General features: G+C 40.0%; 1 protein-coding gene across 1 annotated transcript in view; it reads left to right on the forward strand.

Annotated features, from left to right (window-relative positions):
• The first annotated feature begins 392 nt into the window (after positions 1-392).
• LOC124399732 (alpha-2-macroglobulin-like) overlaps positions 393-18,786 on the forward strand; it is a 28,139-nt gene continuing 9,745 nt past the window's right edge. Inside the window, exons 1-20 of the mRNA XM_046870880.1 lie at positions 393-517; positions 4,745-6,276; positions 6,347-6,503; positions 6,641-7,339; positions 8,158-8,190; positions 11,992-12,172; positions 12,375-12,531; positions 13,019-13,071; positions 13,253-13,273; positions 13,369-13,537; positions 14,898-14,982; positions 15,137-15,263; positions 15,461-15,575; positions 15,920-16,029; positions 16,340-16,510; positions 16,797-17,033; positions 17,167-17,230; positions 17,416-17,561; positions 18,117-18,266; positions 18,393-18,572. Coding sequence (XP_046726836.1) covers positions 393-517; positions 4,745-6,276; positions 6,347-6,503; positions 6,641-7,339; positions 8,158-8,190; positions 11,992-12,172; positions 12,375-12,531; positions 13,019-13,071; positions 13,253-13,273; positions 13,369-13,537; positions 14,898-14,982; positions 15,137-15,263; positions 15,461-15,575; positions 15,920-16,029; positions 16,340-16,510; positions 16,797-17,033; positions 17,167-17,230; positions 17,416-17,561; positions 18,117-18,266; positions 18,393-18,572 — 4,512 coding nt within the window. The remainder of the gene's footprint in view (positions 518-4,744; positions 6,277-6,346; positions 6,504-6,640; positions 7,340-8,157; positions 8,191-11,991; positions 12,173-12,374; positions 12,532-13,018; positions 13,072-13,252; positions 13,274-13,368; positions 13,538-14,897; positions 14,983-15,136; positions 15,264-15,460; positions 15,576-15,919; positions 16,030-16,339; positions 16,511-16,796; positions 17,034-17,166; positions 17,231-17,415; positions 17,562-18,116; positions 18,267-18,392; positions 18,573-18,786) is intronic.

An 18,786-nucleotide genomic window follows, 5' to 3' on the forward strand; every position in this document is an offset into this window, starting at 1 on the left:
CTCTACACTACAACCGCAACTGTGTGTTGAGGATCTTAGGGATGTTGTGACTCATGTTGTTGCGAAGCTTGATCTAGCTTGGCCGGCTGATAAGCAGAAAGACCTTCCGTCCAGTCAGCTGGATGAGCACTTTGTCATCTGCCATCGCAACCTCCACATCGGGGTCTTCCGTTCTTTCCTGACTGGCACATTGTGGTTTTGAAGCTTACCAGTGTTGGGTTCTTTCGTTTGGCCTTGCTCTCTCACCTCGCACCTTCATGAATTGTGTGGAGATGGCCCTGGTACTCCTGAGACTTCAAGGCATCCACATCCTCTATTATATTGACGATTGGTTAATATAAGCTTGATCAGAGCAGTTAGCGGTCCAGCATCGAGATGTCATTCTCGCTCACATGAAGACGCTGAGGTTTTGGCTGAACGCTGAACGAGTGTGCTTTCTTACAGAGGACCACTTATATGGGCATCATATGGGATTCGCCCAGTATGCACGGGCAGCTTACCTCTTACGACACAATGTGTAATTGGCTGTCAAGCAATTCCCAAAGCTGCTCGAGCTCATGGCAGCAGCATCCAGTGTGAACTCATGGCTCAGGACCCATGGGGTCTATTTAAAAACAGCTAAATAATTCTAAATATTATAATATTAATTTTTATAATATTTAGAATTATTTTGCTGTTTTTATTTGCTAAAAAGTAATTCTTTTAAGTTTAATGTATTTGTAGTCTCTCTCTCTCTCTCTCTCTCTCTCTCTCTCTCTCTCTCTCTCTCTCTCTCTCTCTCTTTTCACCTTGAGGACTGTTTATCTTAAGAGCAGATGAATGGGAACAGGATGTCTCTAAACCTGACATTCATTATCTTCAGTGTATAGTGTATTTGTGTTCTGCTCAATGACATTTAAGATAGAAGTGTGACATCAAATGAACTTCTGTTAACTCTGATGAAGGAGAAAAATCACAGTAAGTCACTCATGGAAACACTTCAGATTGTTTCACTGAACAACCATGAAGATAGATTTGGATTTCTGTAATTAACATAAAGAGTTTGCTGCAGTGGCTTTGGGCTGCAATTACCATGAACATTTTTCGATTAGTGATCAGTTGATAACCTCAATATTGATGGAACTATAATGAATGGACCTTTAGTGTCAACCAGATGGAGATGGGTTCCCTTTTAAGGTTCAGATCTTCTCAAGGCTTCTACCTCATAAAATGAATATACAGTGTTTAATGAATTTCTGTGCTTTGTGTCCACTTGTTTATCCACTTTACCCAGTGTCTATTATCCCTTTCCCTGTCCGAGCGCAATATATGATCACTTTAATTAAGATTAAAGAAAGAAAAAAAAAGGAAGAAAAAATAATATATAGAATAACTGATGCTACTACAGAATGACTATTAACATTTTGACTATTAGTTTAAAAAAAAAAAGGATTAAAATTAGAAATATTAATATAAACTCACACAATAAATGTAATATAAAATATATAAATCATGCCATAAAACATGGTGTAAATCTTAATGGTAATAAAGTGCGATTTAAAAAAATAAACAAAAAATAGGCACCGTAACCAATCTACACGATACACTACACTTACACTGAATACATGAGTAATACATGAGTGCGCATTTACACAACAGAAAGTCTCATGTGTGTGTGTCATAAATAAATAATTACAATTTTATATCTATAGTGCTTTAAACAGTGGACTGCAGCAATTATGTATTATGACATTCATTATAATCGTCATTAATAAAATAATTTCTATATGTGACACTGGATGAATTATTTAAATATATAATTTTATTTTGGTGAAGCTGTTAGTTCTTTTTATCGAATGTTTTATTTCACTAATAATAATAAAAAACACTAATGATAACTAAAATGACTCTGATAAGGTCAGGCATGTGGTGTGTAATGTACAGAACAAGGCCGAAAGAAGTGATACAAGAGGAAGAAGCTCTCAAAACACTTTTCACACCACAAAGAAATCTGGAAACATATTTGGGTGTGTTAATAAATACCACCAGCGCTCTAAGAGCATCTGACCTGGTCTGGTCGTACTCGACTCTATTCCAGGATGGGGCCTTCTAAAGAAGCTTTCGCACTTTTGTTGCTTTTGTCAAGCGTCGTAGTACAGACGACTTCTACAGACACGTAAGATCCTCAAATATTTTTTAGATTTTTAACTTTTTATAATTGTAAGAGTTTTATCTGCACTTGTTAGTTTTCGAAGTTGCTACTATTTGCACTTCTGGTAAATGCTAAGCTGCATTACATTGCTGTGTACCTGTATAATCTATTTATCTACAACAACTGACATTTATGTTAATATTGCATAGATGAGATTTCCTTAGAAGTGAAATAATGAAATGTAAAAAAAATTACAAGAGAGAAAAAGATGTTTAACTTTATATTAATGGAAATATATCAAAAGATCTTATTAACAATGGGATTTTAATACAGCTGAGAAATGATCAGCTTTTAAAAGCTTTTATCACTGAGAAATGTATGAAATAAAATACATTGAATTGGCCCCAGTTTGTAGGGTACACTGAAGAAAAATTTGCTTTTAGAATTAGAATTATTTCAACTGTGACCCTTGTGATTGAATTAAATTACATGGAGTTAATTTATTATTGTACACTGGAATTTATTACCTGTTTTGTAAACTTTATTAAACAGTAAGTTATATTTTAATAAGAAACTTGCATGTTCTTTAAGTTAGTGTATTCTAAGCACTGAGGTTTTGCGATGTTTTATATTATTTTTATGAGTACTGAAAATTGCAATTGGATTTCTATGCTTAATGAAGTAAGACTTGTTAGAATTTCATAACTATATTTTCAAACATGTGATTTCATTTATCATATGGTAAACCATACTTCTTCTTTTTTTTCAATCGGCTGTACCCATTAGGGGTCACCACAGCAGATCATCCGTCTCCATACCCCCTGTCCTCTACATCTGCCTCTTTCAAACTAACTACCTGCATGTCTTCCCTCACCACATCCATAAACCTCCTCCTTGGTCTTCCTCTTTTATTCCTTCCTGGTGTCTCCATCCTCAGCATTCTCCTACTGATATACCCCATGTCCCTCCTCTGCACATGTCCAAACCATCTCAATCACACCTCCCTCACATTGTCTCCAAAACGTCCTACATGCGTTGTGCCTCTAATAAACTCATCTCTAAACCTGTCCATCATCATCACTCCCAATAAACATCTCAACATCTTCAGCTCTGCTACTTCCAGCTCCACCTCCTGTCTTTTACTCAATGCCACTGTCTCTAAACCATACAACATCTCAGGTCTCACCAGAGTCTTATAAACTTTCCCTTTCACTCTCACAGATACTCTTCTATCACAAATCACTCCTGCTATCACTCTTCTCCACCCACTCCACCCTGCCTGCACTCTTTTCTTCACTTCTCTAACACACTCTCCATTACTCTGCACTGTTGACCCCAGGTACCTGAACTCCTCCACCTTCTCCACCTCTTCTCCCTGCAACCACACCCCTCCACTGCCCTCCCTCTCATTTACACACATGTACTTTGTCTTACTCCTACTGACTTTCATGCCCCTTCTTCCTGTATGTGCCTCCACCTCTCCAGGCTTTTCTCAACCTTCTCACTACTCTCACCACAAATCACAATATCATCCACAAACATTATAGTCCACAGAGACTCCTGTCTGACCTCCTCCATCAATCTGTCCATCACTGCTGCAAACAGGAAAGGGCTCAGGGCCAATTCTTGATGCAGTCCAACCTCCACCTTGAACCAGTCTGTCGTTCCTACTGCACACTTCACTGCTGTCACACTGTCCTCATACATGTCCTGCACCACCCTCACATACTTCTCTGACACACCTGACTTCCTCGTACAATACCACAACTCTTCTCTCCACCCTGTCGTACACTTTCTCTAAATCCACAAATGCACACTGCAACTCCTTCTGACATTCTCTATACTTCTCCATCAACATTCTTAAAGCAAATAATGCGTCTGTGGTGCTCTTCCTGTGCATGAAACCATACTGTTGCTCACAGATGGTCACCTCTTCTCTCAGCCTGGCTTCCACTACTCTTTCCCATAACTTCATGGTGTGACTGATCAACTAATGAGTAACTACAGGGGAATAACCTTTAGTTACTGCAGGTTTGCACATCTCCCTTATTCTTAAAGATTGGTACCAGCACACTCCTTCTCCATTCCTCAGGCATCCTCTCACCTTCCAAAATCCTGTTAAACAATCCTGTTAAAAACACCACTGCATCTCTCCTAAACATCTCCATGCTTCTACCGGTATGAAGGACCAACCGACTTTCCACTCGTCATCCTCTTAAAAGCTGCTCTCACTTCCTTTTTACTAATCCTTTACACTTCCTGCTTCACCATCTCCACACCATCCAACCTTCTTTCTCTCTCGTTATCCTAGTTCATCAGCAGTTCAAAATACTCCCTCCATCTTCTCAACACACTCTCCTGACTAGTCAACACATTTTCATCTCCATCTTTTACTGCTCTAACCTGCAGCACATCCTTCCCAGCTCGGTTCTTCTGCCTGGCCACACAAAGGAAGGACTTTTCACCATCCTTTGTGTCCAAATTCTCATACATCATATGTTAAACCATAAAGCTGAATTAATTTATTTTTACTACTTATTATTATGTAACATTAGATCTAAAACAAAGCAAATGTTGAACTATACTATAATGTCTACTCAAATTAATTTATAGGAATCCACCAGACTCTGGTAAAAACAAAAACAAAAATCCCACTGACTCTGGGAAAGACAATAGCAAGCACCCACCTGACTCTGGTAACAACAAGGACAAAACTCCCCCTGACTCTGGTAAAGACAAGGCCAAGAATATCCCTGCTTCTGGAAAAGACAAGGCCAAGAATATCCCTGACTCTGGAAAAGAAAAAGACAAAAATCCCCCTGACTCTGGTAAAGACAAGGACAAGCATCCCCCTAAATCTGGTAAAGACAAGGACAAGAATCCCACTGACTCTGGTAAAGACAAGGACAAGCATCCCCCTGAATCTGGTAAAGACAAGGACAAGCATCCCCCTGGATCCGGTAAAGACAAGGAAGAACATCCCTCTGACTCTGGTAAAGACAAGGACAAGAATTCCCCTGGATCTGGTAAAGACAAGGATAAGCATCCCCCTGACTCTGGTAAAGACAAAGACAAGCATCCCCCTGATTCTAGTAAAGACAAGGACAAGAATCCCCCTGGATCGGGTAAAGACAAGGACAAGCATCCCCCTGACTCTGGTAAAGACAAAGACAAGCATCCCCATGACTCTGGTAAAAACAAGGACAAGCATCCCCCTGACTCTGGTAAAGACAAAGACAAGCATCCCCCTGACTCTGGTAAAGACAAGGACAAGCATCCCCCTGACTCTGGTAAAGACAAAGACAAGCATCCCCCTACCACTGGTAAAGACAAGGACAAGCATCCCCCTGACTCTGATAAAGACAAGAACAAGAATTCCCCTGGATCTGGTAAAGACAAGGTCAGGCATCCCTCTGACTCGGGTAAAGACAAGGACAAGCATCCCCCTGACTCTGGTAAAGACAAGGACAAGCATTCCCCTGGATCCGGTAAAGACAAGGAAGAACATCCCTCTGACTCTGTTAAAGACAAAGACAAGAATCACTCTGATTCTGGTAAAGACAAGGATAAGCATCCCCCTGACTCTGGTAAAGACAAAGACAAGCATCCCCCTGACTCTGGTAAAGACAAGGACAAGCATCCCCCTGGATCTGGTAAAGACAAAGACAAGCATCCCCCTGGATCTGGTAAAGACAAGGACAAGCATCCCCCTGACTCTGGTAAAGACAAGGACAAGCATCCCTCTGACTCTGGTAAAGACAAAGACAAGGATCCCCCTGGATCCGGTAAAGACAAGGACAAGCATCCCCCTGGATCTGGTAAAGACAAGGACAAGCATCCCCCTGGATCTGGTAAAGACAAGGACAAGCATCCCTCTGACTCTGGTAAAGACAAGGACAAGAATCCCCCTGGATCCGGTAAAGACAAGGACAAGCATCCCCCTGACTCTGGTAAAGACAAGGACAAGCACCCCCCTGACTCTGGTAAAGACAAGGACAAGAATCCCCCTGGATCCGGTAAAGACAAGGACAAGCATCCCCTGACTCTGGTAAAGACAAGGACAAGCATCCCCATGACTCTGGTAAAACAAGGACAAGCATCCCCTGACTCTGGTAAAGACAAAGACAAGCATCCCCCTGACTCTGGTAAAGACAAGGACAAGCATCCCCTGACTCTGGTAAAGACAAAGACAAGCATCCCCTACCACTGGTAAAGACAAGGACAAGCATCCCCCTGACTCTGATAAAGACAAGAACAAGAATTCCCCTGGATCTGGTAAAGACAAGGTCAGGCATCCCTCTGACTCGGGTAAAGACAAGGACAAGCATCCCCTGACTCTGGTAAAGACAAGGACAAGCATTCCCTGGATCCGGTAAAGACAAGGAAGAACATCCCTCTGACTCTGTTAAAGACAAAGACAAGAATCACTCTGATTCTGGTAAAGACAAGGATAAGCATCCCCCTGACTCTGGTAAAGACAAAGACAAGCATCCCCTGACTCTGGTAAAGACAAGGACAAGCATCCCCTGGATCTGGTAAAGACAAAGACAAGCATCCCCATGACTCTGGTAAAGACAAGGACAAGCATCCCCTGACTCTGGTAAAGACAAGGACAAGCATCCCTCTGACTCTGGTAAAGACAAGACAAGGATCCCCTGGATCCGGTAAAGACAAGGACAAGCATCCCCCTGGATCTGGTAAAGACAAGGACAAGCATCCCCCTGGATCTGGTAAAGACAAGGACAAGCATCCCTCTGACTCTGGTAAAGACAAGGACAAGAATCCCCCTGGATCCGGTAAAGACAAGGACAAGCATCCCCCTGACTCTGGTAAAGACAAGGACAAGCACCCCCCTGACTCTGGTAAAGACAAGGACAAGAATCCCCCTGGATCCGGTAAAGACAAGGACAAGCATCCCCCTGACTCTGGTAAAGACAAGGACAAGCATCCCCCTGACTCTGGTAAAGACAAGGACAAGAATCCCCCTGGATCCGGTAAAGACAAGGACAAGCATCCCCCTGACTCTGGTACAGACAAGGACAAGAATCCCCCTGGATCTGGTAAAGACAAGGACAAGCACCCCCCCAACTCTGGTAAAGACAAGGACAAGAATCCCCCTGGATCCGGTAAAGACAAGGACAAGCACCCCCCCAACTCTGGTAAAGACAAGGACAAGAATCCCCCTGGATCTAGTAAAGACAAGGACAGGTAAAAATAACTTTGGAAAAATTTAGAAATCATTTTTACAAAACAGAAAATAGCTTTCATGTTTGATTTGAAATTTAATACAAAATTCGTGAACATTGAAACCTCTGATTACGTTATTATCATAATTGACATTTAATAAACAGGTTAAAGAATATCAGATTAATGAAAACACAAACAAATCTTGAGAAGTATTTTAGGCTTGTGGATGTTAAGGGTAATGTATGCATATGAAAAAGTGGATTTATGTATTTTTAATAATTTTAGCTTAGTCCCTTACTCGAATTATTAAGACCCAAATCCTGTTCTTTTAGACAGGCAAAAGGGTTAGGGTTAGTTCTAATAATTGCCATATGTTAATCCTAGGCCTGCTAGATTATACTTTTAGTTGAGGCTACCATCTACCACCTACTGTACCATCTACCACCTACTGTACCATCTACCACTTACTGTACCATCTACCACCTACTGTACCATCTACCACTTACTGTACCATCTACCACCTACTGTACCATCTACCACCTACTGCACCATTTACCACCTACTGTACCATCTACCACTTACTGTACCATCTACCACCTACTGCACCATCTACCACTTACTGCACCATCTACCACCTACTGTACCATCTACCACTTACTGTACCATCTACCACCTACTGCACCATCTACCACTTACTGCACCATCTACCACCTACTGTACCATCTACCACCTACTGTACCATCTACCACCTACTGTACCATCTACTATCTAGCAATCAAACTGCAGAGTTACTCACAACTTTTGAACTGCACTCTAATGTCTGTTGTATTTCTTTACAGGAATCCTCCTGAATCTTTTAAAGATGTTGGAACGTAAGTGTTTGTAATTCATGCAATTATACGCTTCCAAACATGCAGCTCTCTTGATTTTTTAACAGCTTTTTATCATGACAGTTTTAATTAATTTTAAATGCTCTATAAAACATAACAATAAATATATTCTTAATGTGTTTCAATTCTGAACTCTTGGATCAATCATTTTGGAGCATGTTATTGTGAGCTTTAGCTAAACGATTGCCTGTGTGCACAAGTGGGCTGAATGCAGATACGTTTTGCCAAGGATGTAGTAGGAAAACTAAGTAACTACCAGAAGTTGTAAAGGACAAGAAGAAACTGTTGAAGTGCCGTAGTTTCAGTTGTTCATGACGTACATAACAGAGTCTATATGTCTATAGATGTAAAACAGAAGATAAATACAGAATATTGTGCTGCATTTTTATTATTTTGGTTGCTTCACATATTTTAACCCAGCCATTAGGGGGGCACAAGCCAGTGCACTCTTAGTGCCGGTCCCAAGCCCGGGTAAATGGGGAGGGTTGCGTTAGGAAGGGCATCCAGCGTAAAACATGTGCCAAATCAAATATGCGGATCACAAATGAAAATTTCATACCGGATCGGTCGAGGCCTGGGTTAACAACGACCGCCACAGGTATCGTTAGCCGACAGGATACCGGTGGAAATTGGGCTACTGTTGGCCGAAGGAGGAGAAGGAGAGGAGGAAGACGTCTACAGAGACGGCAGGGAAAGGAGCAGTGTAGGAGAGTGGAGGTTCGGGTTGGTACTTTAAATGTTGGTACTATGACGGGTAAAGGGAGAGAGGTAGCTGATATGATGGAGAGGAGAAAGGTAGATATGCTGTGTGTTCAGGAGACCAAGTGGAAAGGGAGTAAGGCCAGGAACATTGGAGGTGGGTTTAAACTGTTTTATCATGGTGTGGATGGGAAGAGAAATGGTGTAGGGGTGATTCTGAAGGAAGAGTACAGTAAGAGTGTAGTAGAGGTGAAGAGAGTTTCTGATAGGGTGATGATCGTGAAGGTGGAAGTTGAAGGATGATGATAAATGTCATCAGTGCCTATGCTCCACAAGTTGGCTGTGAGATGGAGGAAAAGGAAAGATTCTGGAGTGAATTAGATGAAGTGGTAGATGGTGTACCTAGGAAAGAACGATTGGTGATTGGGGCAGACTTTAATGGGCATGTAGGTGAAGGGAACAGAGGTGATGAGGAGGTGATGGGTAGGTATGGTTTTAAGGAGAGGAATGTGGAAGGGCAGATGGTGGTAGATTTTGCTAAAAGGATGGAAATGGCAGTGGTGAACACGTATTTTAAGAAGAAGGAGGATCATAGGGTGACGATAAGAGTGGAGGAAGGTGCACACAGGTGGACTATGTGCTATGCAGGAGATGCAACCTGAAGGAGATTGGAGACTGTAAGGTGTTGGCGGGGACAGTGTAGCTAGACAGCATCGGATGGTGGTCTGTAGGATGGTTTTGGAGGCGAAGAAGAAGAGGAGGAAAGTAAGGATTGAAAGAAGAATAAGATGGTGGAAACTGAAGGAGGAAGAGTGTAGTGTGAGGTTCAGGGAAGAGGTCAGACAGGGGCTTGGTGGTGGTGAAGAGGTGCCAGATGATTGGGCAACTACTGCAGGAGTGATGAGGAGGCAGCTAGAAAAGTACTTGGTGTGACATCTGGAAATAGAAAGCAAGACAAGGAGACGTGGTGGTGGAATGAGGAAGTGCAGGAGAGCATTAGGGGAAAGAGGTTGGCAAAACAGAAGTGGGATCGACAGAGTGATGAGAAAAGTAGGCAGGAGTACAAGGAGATGCGGCAGCAGGTAAAGAGGGATGTGGCGAAAGCCAAGGAAAAGGCATATGAGGAGCTGTATAAGAGGTTGGACACTAAGGAAGGAGAAAAGGATTTATACCGATTGGCCAGGCAGAGGGACCGAGCTGGGAAGGATGTACTGCAAGTTAGAGCAATAAAGGATGGAGAGGAAATGTGTTGACTAGTGAGGAGAGTGTGTTGAGAAGGTGGAGGGAGTATTTTGAGCAGCTGATGAATGAGGAAAATCACAGAGAGAGAAGGTTGAGGATGTGGAGTTGGTGAAGCAGGATGTAGATAGGATTAGTAAGGAGGAAGTGAGAGCAGCGATTAAGAGGATGAAGAATGGAAAGTCGGTTGGACCAGATGACATACCGGTAGAAGCGTGAGATGTTTAGGAGAGATGGCAGTGGAGTTTTTAACCAGATTGTTTAACAGGATTCTGGAAGGGAGAGGATGCCTGAGGAATGGAGAAGGAGTGTGCTGGTACCGATCTTTAAGCATAAGGAGATGTGCAGACCTGCAGTAACTACAGGGGAATTAAGTTGATCAGTCACACCATGAAGTTATGGGAAAGAGTAGTGGAAGCCAGGCTGAGAGAAGAGGTGACCATCTGTGAGCAACAGTATGGTTTCATGCCGAGGAAGAGCACCACAGATGCCTTATTTGCTTTGAGGATGTTGATGGAGAAGTATAGAGAAGGACAGAAGGAATTGCATTGTGTATTTGTGGATTTAGAGAAAGCGTCGACAGAGTGCCAAGAGAGGAGTTGTGGTATTGTATGAGGAAGTCAGGTGTGTCAGAGAAGTATGTGAGGGTGGTGCAGGACATGTATGAGGACAGTGTGACGGCAGTGAAGTGTGCAGTAGGTACGACAGACTGGTTCAGGGTGAAGGTTGGACTGCATCAAGGATCGGCCCTGAGCCCTTTCCTGTTTGCAGTGGTGATGGACAGGTTGACGGACGAGGTCAGACAGGAGTCTCCTGGACTATGATGTTTGCAGATGATATTGTGATTTGTGGTGAGAGTAGAGAGCAGGTTGAGAAGAGCCTGGAGAGTGGAGATATGCGCTGGAGAGAAGGGGAATGAAAGTCAGTAGGAGTAAGACAGAGTACATGTGTGTGAATGAGAGGGAGGGCAGTGGAGTGATGCGTTGCAGGGAGAAGAGGTGGAGAAGGTGGAGGAGTTCAGGTACCTGGGGTCAACAGTGCAAAGTAATGGAGAGTGTGTTAGAGAAGTAAAGAAAAGAGTGCAGGCAGGGTGGAGTGGGTGGAGAAGAGTGACCGGAGTGATTTGTGATAGTAGGGTATCTGCAAGAATGAAAGGGAAAGTTTTTAGGACTGTGGTGAGACCTGCGATGTTGTATGGATTAGAGACAGTGGCATTGAGTAAAAGACAGGAGGTGGAGCTGGAGGTAGCAGAGCTGAAGATGTTAAGGTTTTCGTTGGGAGTGACGAGGATGGACAAGATTAGAAATGAGTTTATTAGGGGGACGGCACATGTAGGATGTTTTGGTGACAAGGTGAGGGAGGCGAGATTGAGATGGTTTGGACATGTGCAGAGAAGGGACATGAATTATATTGGTAGAAGAATGCTGAAGATGGAGCCACCCGGTAGGAGGAAAAGAGGAAGGCCAAGGAGGAGGTTCATGGATGTGGTGAGGGAAGACATGCAGGTAGTTGGTGTGAAAGAGGCAGATGTAGAGGACAGGGTGGTATGGAGACAGATGATCCGCTGTGGCGACCCCTAATGGGAGCAGCCGAAAGAAGAAGAAGAGTTGCTTCACATATTTTAGGGAGACTATATCAGTCAACATTCAATCTTAGCACAGGGGTTTTACTGAATGCCCTTCATTCTGGGGTTTGAATTGGCACTGAAAAGTGAACTGTCTTGTGCAGTTCTCTGGCCAGAATCCTGGTGAGAGTGCCAAAGCCTATACACTCATCCTCCAGAGACTCAGCATATATTTACTTAAAAGAAAAGCTTAATTAGCTATTTTTTTTGTCTCTGTTTAGCGTTTACCTGCTGGCTGTGACCTCTCAGGCTGTAGGGGGCACCACCGAGATGTTATGTGTCACCGTCAACCCCAGTGAAACTGTTTCTATAACCATAACCCTGGAGTATAACCAAAACAATGTCACTATTCTGACAGAAATGTCTATAACTCAACAATACTACAACTGTATCCCATTCCAGGTCAGGCTCCACTTTATTACCTCCTTACTGAATTGTGTTCATTAGTGATGACGTTCATTCTGACTGTATGAGATTCCTGTGTGTGATGCAGCGCTCTGTTCTACTGCACTTCTCTATAATACTGATGATTTCTACACGACCCACCACTGATTATTAGTAATAGTAACTCATGTTCCACCGCTGTGATTTGCTTTTTTTATAGGTTCCAGTCGTAACTGTGGATACGGTGGCATCGATTAAGATTCAGATTAAAGGGTCAAAAACGACCCTGAACAATAAAAAAAATATCCTCATCACACCTTCATCACATCTGATCATCATTCAGACAGACAAACCCATCTACAAACCAGGACAAACAGGTAACACCTTTTCCACAATTTCTGCTTTCCAGCTCCACCCTGCCCACACCCTCATCATTACTCTCACCTGTAGCCTTTGTGGTTTATATGCTTTTCATGTAATTAAGTAACTGTTTTATAAGAAGATAATCATTAAGGGTGTGTTGTGAGTTATGTGAGTAATCATACTTTATTTTTCAACCTCATTTCCCCATATCCATTATGCAAATGATCTCAGAAATGCCAACATTACAAAAAAATTATCAATTTTATTAGGATATAGATACAATTATTGTAATAAAACATCCACCAGAAAGGTTTGTTCTCGTTAACATTTACATTATAGCCGCTAGAAACAATCGCTCCCTCATCAATGATGTGTTTGTCTGTCAAATAACATTCTTAAAGCTCTTTTTAACCTTCAGCTTGCATTTACACTGTCATTTTTTCCACTGTCTTAAAAAATCTTTATATGAAATTGCAGTATAGATATATTTTCCCCCCACAGTGAATTTCCGCATCGCCTCTCTGGATACCAATTTCCTCACCTACGATCAGAAGGTTTGAAAAACTTGATCGATTCTTCACCTTGAAGATACAGAAGACATTAACTCATTAAAATGCTATTATTATTCCAAACTATTTAGAATGTGCATTATGATGATTTATGAATACTGAGTTCATATAAAGTGTTATTCATACACACTCACTGTGCACTGAACATCTTTTTTTTTCTTTCCAGTTTCCGACAATAGAAGTGCAGGTACAGTGCCACATGGAGCATAATAATTTTTAATTTAAGGACCAAATCATTTTATAATATTCTTTATTTTATTTTATTTTATTTTTTGTCTTTAGGACCCAAACTCAAACCGTATTGGTCAGTGGCTACAAGTCACAACGCTCAACGGTCTGGTGGATCTCTCATACCCCATAAACTCTGAGGCTACAAAAGGATTTTATATCATTACAATCTGGGATGAAAAAAACCAACAGATCACACAAACGTTCGAAGTCAAGGACTACGGTCAGACCCAGTTTACCTTTAGTTTATATTTATTCATTTTAAGATTTAAAATATTAATAAAAAATTGTCAAAATTAAGACGTTAAAAATGCGGTAATACAAGTTTATTTTAACGGCACTAATTTTATTAACGTGTAATTAATGCAGCGTGCATTTCTGTTTGACCATTTTTATAAGAAAATATTAATAAATAAAAAATAGTAATATATAAAAAAAAATATATATATATATATATATATATATATATATATATATATATATATATATATATATATATTAATACATAAAAGAGGCGAAATTAAAAACTTCCGCGCAACACACGTTTATTTGTTATGTCATTTCGTTACTCAGATATAGAAATAAAAAAAACTCCACTAAAGAATTTTTTATAATAACTAAACATTTGTTTTACATCAAACACCAAAATCTGGCATGATGCACAAACCGGCAATTAAAACTGTCCGTGTGGAAACATAGCAAAAGCTCCCGTTTGGTGTCCTAATCCTTTAAAACACCATCATTACTTTAAAACAGCGGTCCTAATATTTTTTGCGCCATGGACTGGTTTAAGGTCAGGCAATATTTTCACTATTTTGGGGACCACTTCGATAAAAAAAAAGGAACAAAAATATTTTGTCTTCATGCTTTAAGTTAATTTTGGTTTCACTAATAATAAACATACATATTTGTCCATGTTGATTAGAGTATGGAAAACTGAATAAGTGTTACTTTAAGGTACATTTAGAACAAATAAAAACGTGTGATTTAGTTGCGTTTAATCACGTGTTAACTCATGATGATTGTTCAATTAATCACAATTAAATATTTTAGACGATTAACAGCCCTAAGACATTGTAATTATTTATTTAAAATGACTATAGATCAAAAATGGGGGACAATGAGGACGGGGCTTATACAGATTTATTTATTTATTAATTATTATTCTTTATTGTGTATATCTTCTTTATTATGTACATTCTACGATTTCTCTTAACATTAATTTAATTTAGGATTTTCAAAATATCAGATGCCAAACAATCAATTAATTCCTGGAACCTCTGTGGGTTAGGAAACAGACATTTAGGGTTCTTGGTGTAACATTTTAGTTGTTTTTTTTTATTATATATTCTCACCTAAAAACCTTCTGTAATGTCTGCACCAGGAAGGACATAAAACAGTGATACTTTCCTTAACAATCACCAGGAATTTAGTGATTACTGTATATTGCTGCACTTCTTCAAAAATCTTTACTTTTTTGGAATGCAATCAGAGAAGTGAAATAATAAGAAGAATATTTTGTGTAAGAATGTAAAATAGTTGCTGCTGTATATTTCAAGACTGTGGTACATCGTCTGTTACAGTTCTGCCAACATTTGAAGTTACAGTACAGCTTCCTCCAGTCATCACCATCCTGGACACGACCGCCACACTGAAAGTGTGTGCAAAGTGAGTATTCACTAATTTATAATGCTCTGTTTCACCACTCCAGTGTAATGTCTAAACTGTAGATCTGATACTTCTTATTATTTAAAAACATGAACCAAGTAAAAAAAAAACACAGTGAAAAATGACAATCACTATTTCATTATTTATGTTGCAGATATACATACGGGAAGCCGGTGAGCAGGACGGTGAAGGCCACCGTCTGCCATAAGAGTTACAAATATGGGATGTTCACGTCAAGAGCCACAACACCACCAGACATCTGCAAGACATATACAATAAAGGTTATTTCTCTTTACTGTTAAATCAGCAGGAAATGCGTGTAACAAGTCTCTTACATGTCCTCAGTTTCTTCCTTCAAAATGAAATAAAAAGTATGGAGGTGGGGGTGAGGGGGAGGGTTAGTGGACATTAGACTTTGGATCTGAAGGTTGTAATTTTTATTTATTTGTAATTATTATTATTATTATTATTGCATTAGAGTGACAAGTCAGGCTGTGGACTAAAGACCTTAAATCTTGAAGAATTTGCATTAATTGATTCACGCTATGAAGCTTCAATCGTAGTTCAGTGTGAAGTGGAAGAAGACGGCACCGGTAAGAGATCCTCGATACTGAGTCTCGCATATTAATGATATTATAATTATATATTTTACTCGATTACATTTTTTATATTGACACTATTTGCGTATTGGATTGTACATTAATGTGGCTAACAAATATAGATGTTTATATCTACAAGAGTGTTTATACAGTGTTGTTTGTTGCTTCATCTTAAGGACAAAAAGATCTGAAAAGAGAATTAATGCTGAATTTGCAATATTATGCACAATCGCTGTTTGGAGCCCAACAATGTCTCATTGGCGAATGTGTATTGATTTCTTCTCAATATGACATGTTTCTGTTATGAGGTTCTTGTCAATGCTGTGTTTATCCTGTAGGAGTGATTCTAACTGCTTCAGGCAGCTCTTATATAACGTCTAACATCGTCACACTTTCATTTGAGGATTCACCAGCGGTCTTTAAGCAAGGAATTGCATATGACGGAAAAGTAACTACCTACATTTACCTACATTTACCATTAATACAAACCGTTCTTAAAATCATATTTTATATAGGCTTATTTGCTGAATATAAATTTGAGTACTAAGATAATTTATATATTGTCTAATGAACAAAATTAAAGGGGAATGCTTTACAGCTTGCTAATAAATAAACCTATTTTGCTAAATAATGAACTCCTGTACATTGGTTTCTCTTTATTATTATGTAAATGACTGTGAAGCCAGTGGAGGCTATTTTTCTTCTTTAGTTTGATTGATTTGAAGATGTGTTCTGAGATTTCTGTCTGTCTTTATCAGATTAAAGTCCTCGGCCCAGATGCCAATCCAGTAAAAAGAAAAGTAGTGCATCTCACTGCAACTTACGGAAATAATAAGAAATCTGTTCGGAAGCTGATTACAAGTTCCAAAGGCATCGCAAAATTTTCCTTCAACACTGAACCATGGGGTTCGGAGCAGGTCACTCTTGAGGTTGGTGAAGTCTTTGTATCTTTGTTTTCTCCACCTGCTAGCATTCGGTCATCAGACTGTACTGTATATTCATATATGATCAGTACATTTTTGACACAGTTGAACTTTTCCCAGTTTTTGAAAGTATTTTTGTAAGATCATATACAGATTATGTTCATGATTATTTTGACCTGAGTGTAGGTCTGGTCCAGCATGTTCTTTTGATTGAACTGTTACTATAATGCTAATACGTTATTACAATTACTGCATTAATAGAAATCTATATCTACATTTTTCTTTATCATAGGCACAGTATGCAACACCCAACAACACGGTTGTATACAGGGAAAATCAGCTTACACCCAACTACCCCACCGCCTACCTCTGGCTTCAGCCGTTCTACTCCAAGAGCCGGAGTTTTATTAAATTTAAGAGCTGCCCGAAGACTAATAGCTGTAATAAAAAAGCTGTGATTGAGGCTCAGTATATGATACAACACAGTGCACTCAAAAAAGGCCAGAAGACCATAACCTTCTTCTACATGGTGGGTTTCTTTTAAGTGATGTTTATATGATCAGTACTTACGTGAATACACGTGTCTTTTACTCAAGAACCTTGTACACATTTAAGAAAAATCTTTGAATATAATTCAATTCATTACAATTTAATCTTTTTAGGTAATGAATAAAGGACATTTGATTCAGCAAGGAAAGATTAAAGAAGAAGTCAAAGCCGGAACAGGTTTGATGCCAGAACACGAATCATCAGATTCCCTAAATTTTAATTAATAGTTTTTATTAAAAGACTGGGGAAAACTTTCTGTTACAGATTTTAGACATTCCTTCTGGAATTCCTACTGGTTTCCATACATTTACACACTTGGTATTTTTTATTTATTAATAATAATAATTTTTTGTTTTTTTCAGAGCACCGGGGCACCCTGGTGATCACTTTGCAGAACATGCTAAAGATGACCCCAGTTGCTCAGGTGGTCCTGTACACAATCCTTCTGAGTGGCGAAGCCGTGGCAGACAGCATGAACGTTCCTATTCAGCTGTGTTTGGCTAACAAGGTCATAAATGAACCCTTAGTGGGCTTTACCTATTTTTATTTCAACAGTCAGTAGTATTACACACAGATCCTCCCCTACTGGGTCTCTAATGGGAGCACAAATCAAGACAGTCAGGGGGATTTCTATGGAGCTCACTGCAAAAATTTAATTCTTAGCTGTCACAAGTCTGCAGCTTTGTTTCTCAGTGCTGTAACCCTCATACCGTATACCCTGGAATTCAAGATGTAAAGATGTTATGTATCATATAATTTAATGAGCCATTAAAAATACTGTAGATACTTGATAACTTGTGATCTGAGTGAATAATAACTGGATATTTATTCCCCTGTTGCTGTAGTGAGACTCGGCTGTGTTTTAAAGATTAGTGAGAGATATTATCCCTCTCATTTAACACCACAATCAACTATCAAGTTTATTATATTGACCTTAATGACAACTTCAGATCATCATCTGTTCAATAATAAGTAAAAATGTATTTTTGAAAAATCTGGTAACCCAAGAATTTTTTTTATTAATTACTGTTTTTTTTTTAAATATTTGATTATGCCGTTTTAGGTTTCTCTAACGTTTTCACCATCTACGGCGCTTCCCGGTGGTCAGACGTCACTGCTGCTGAGTGCAGCTCCAGGTTCGCTATGTTCAGTGAAGGCAATAGACCAGAGTCTGCTGCTGCTGCAACCCGAGAAGGAGCTGAGCATTGAATCTGTGCGTCCAAAATGACCACACAGCAGTTAAAGTGTTAACCAAAAGCAAAGTATTTCTATTTTAGTCATTATAACAGCTATCGTTAATGGACTTCTCGTTCCTTCTGTATCGTTGTACAATGTCCAGGTGTTCAACATGCTGCCTGTACAGACGTTATCAGGATATCCGTACAACGTGTATGAAGATGATTCGAACCCCTGCCTGGGGAGTCCATTTATCAAGCAACCTTTATTTGCACCACAAGGGTCAAAACGAATTGGCTATTTTCCACATTCTGGAACAGTGGATGTGTACAGCACCTTTAAAGTAAGTCATCATTAAGCCAGTTGTAACAGTTTGTTTTTGTCTTTTACATCTTCGGGCAGAGGCATTTTATATGCAAGAAAAAGAGGCTTGTGAGGGAACAACTGTTTATAGGGGATGTTAATAAGAACAGGAAGTAAATGTAATGAAATGTAGGTCCCCTGGTGGTCTAGTGGTTAAGATGCAGCGCTCTCACCGCTGCGACCCGGGTTCGATT

Source organism: Silurus meridionalis, chromosome 17 (genome assembly GCF_014805685.1).
Source record: "Silurus meridionalis isolate SWU-2019-XX chromosome 17, ASM1480568v1, whole genome shotgun sequence".
In the NCBI taxonomy this organism is placed as follows: domain Eukaryota; kingdom Metazoa; phylum Chordata; class Actinopteri; order Siluriformes; family Siluridae; genus Silurus; species Silurus meridionalis.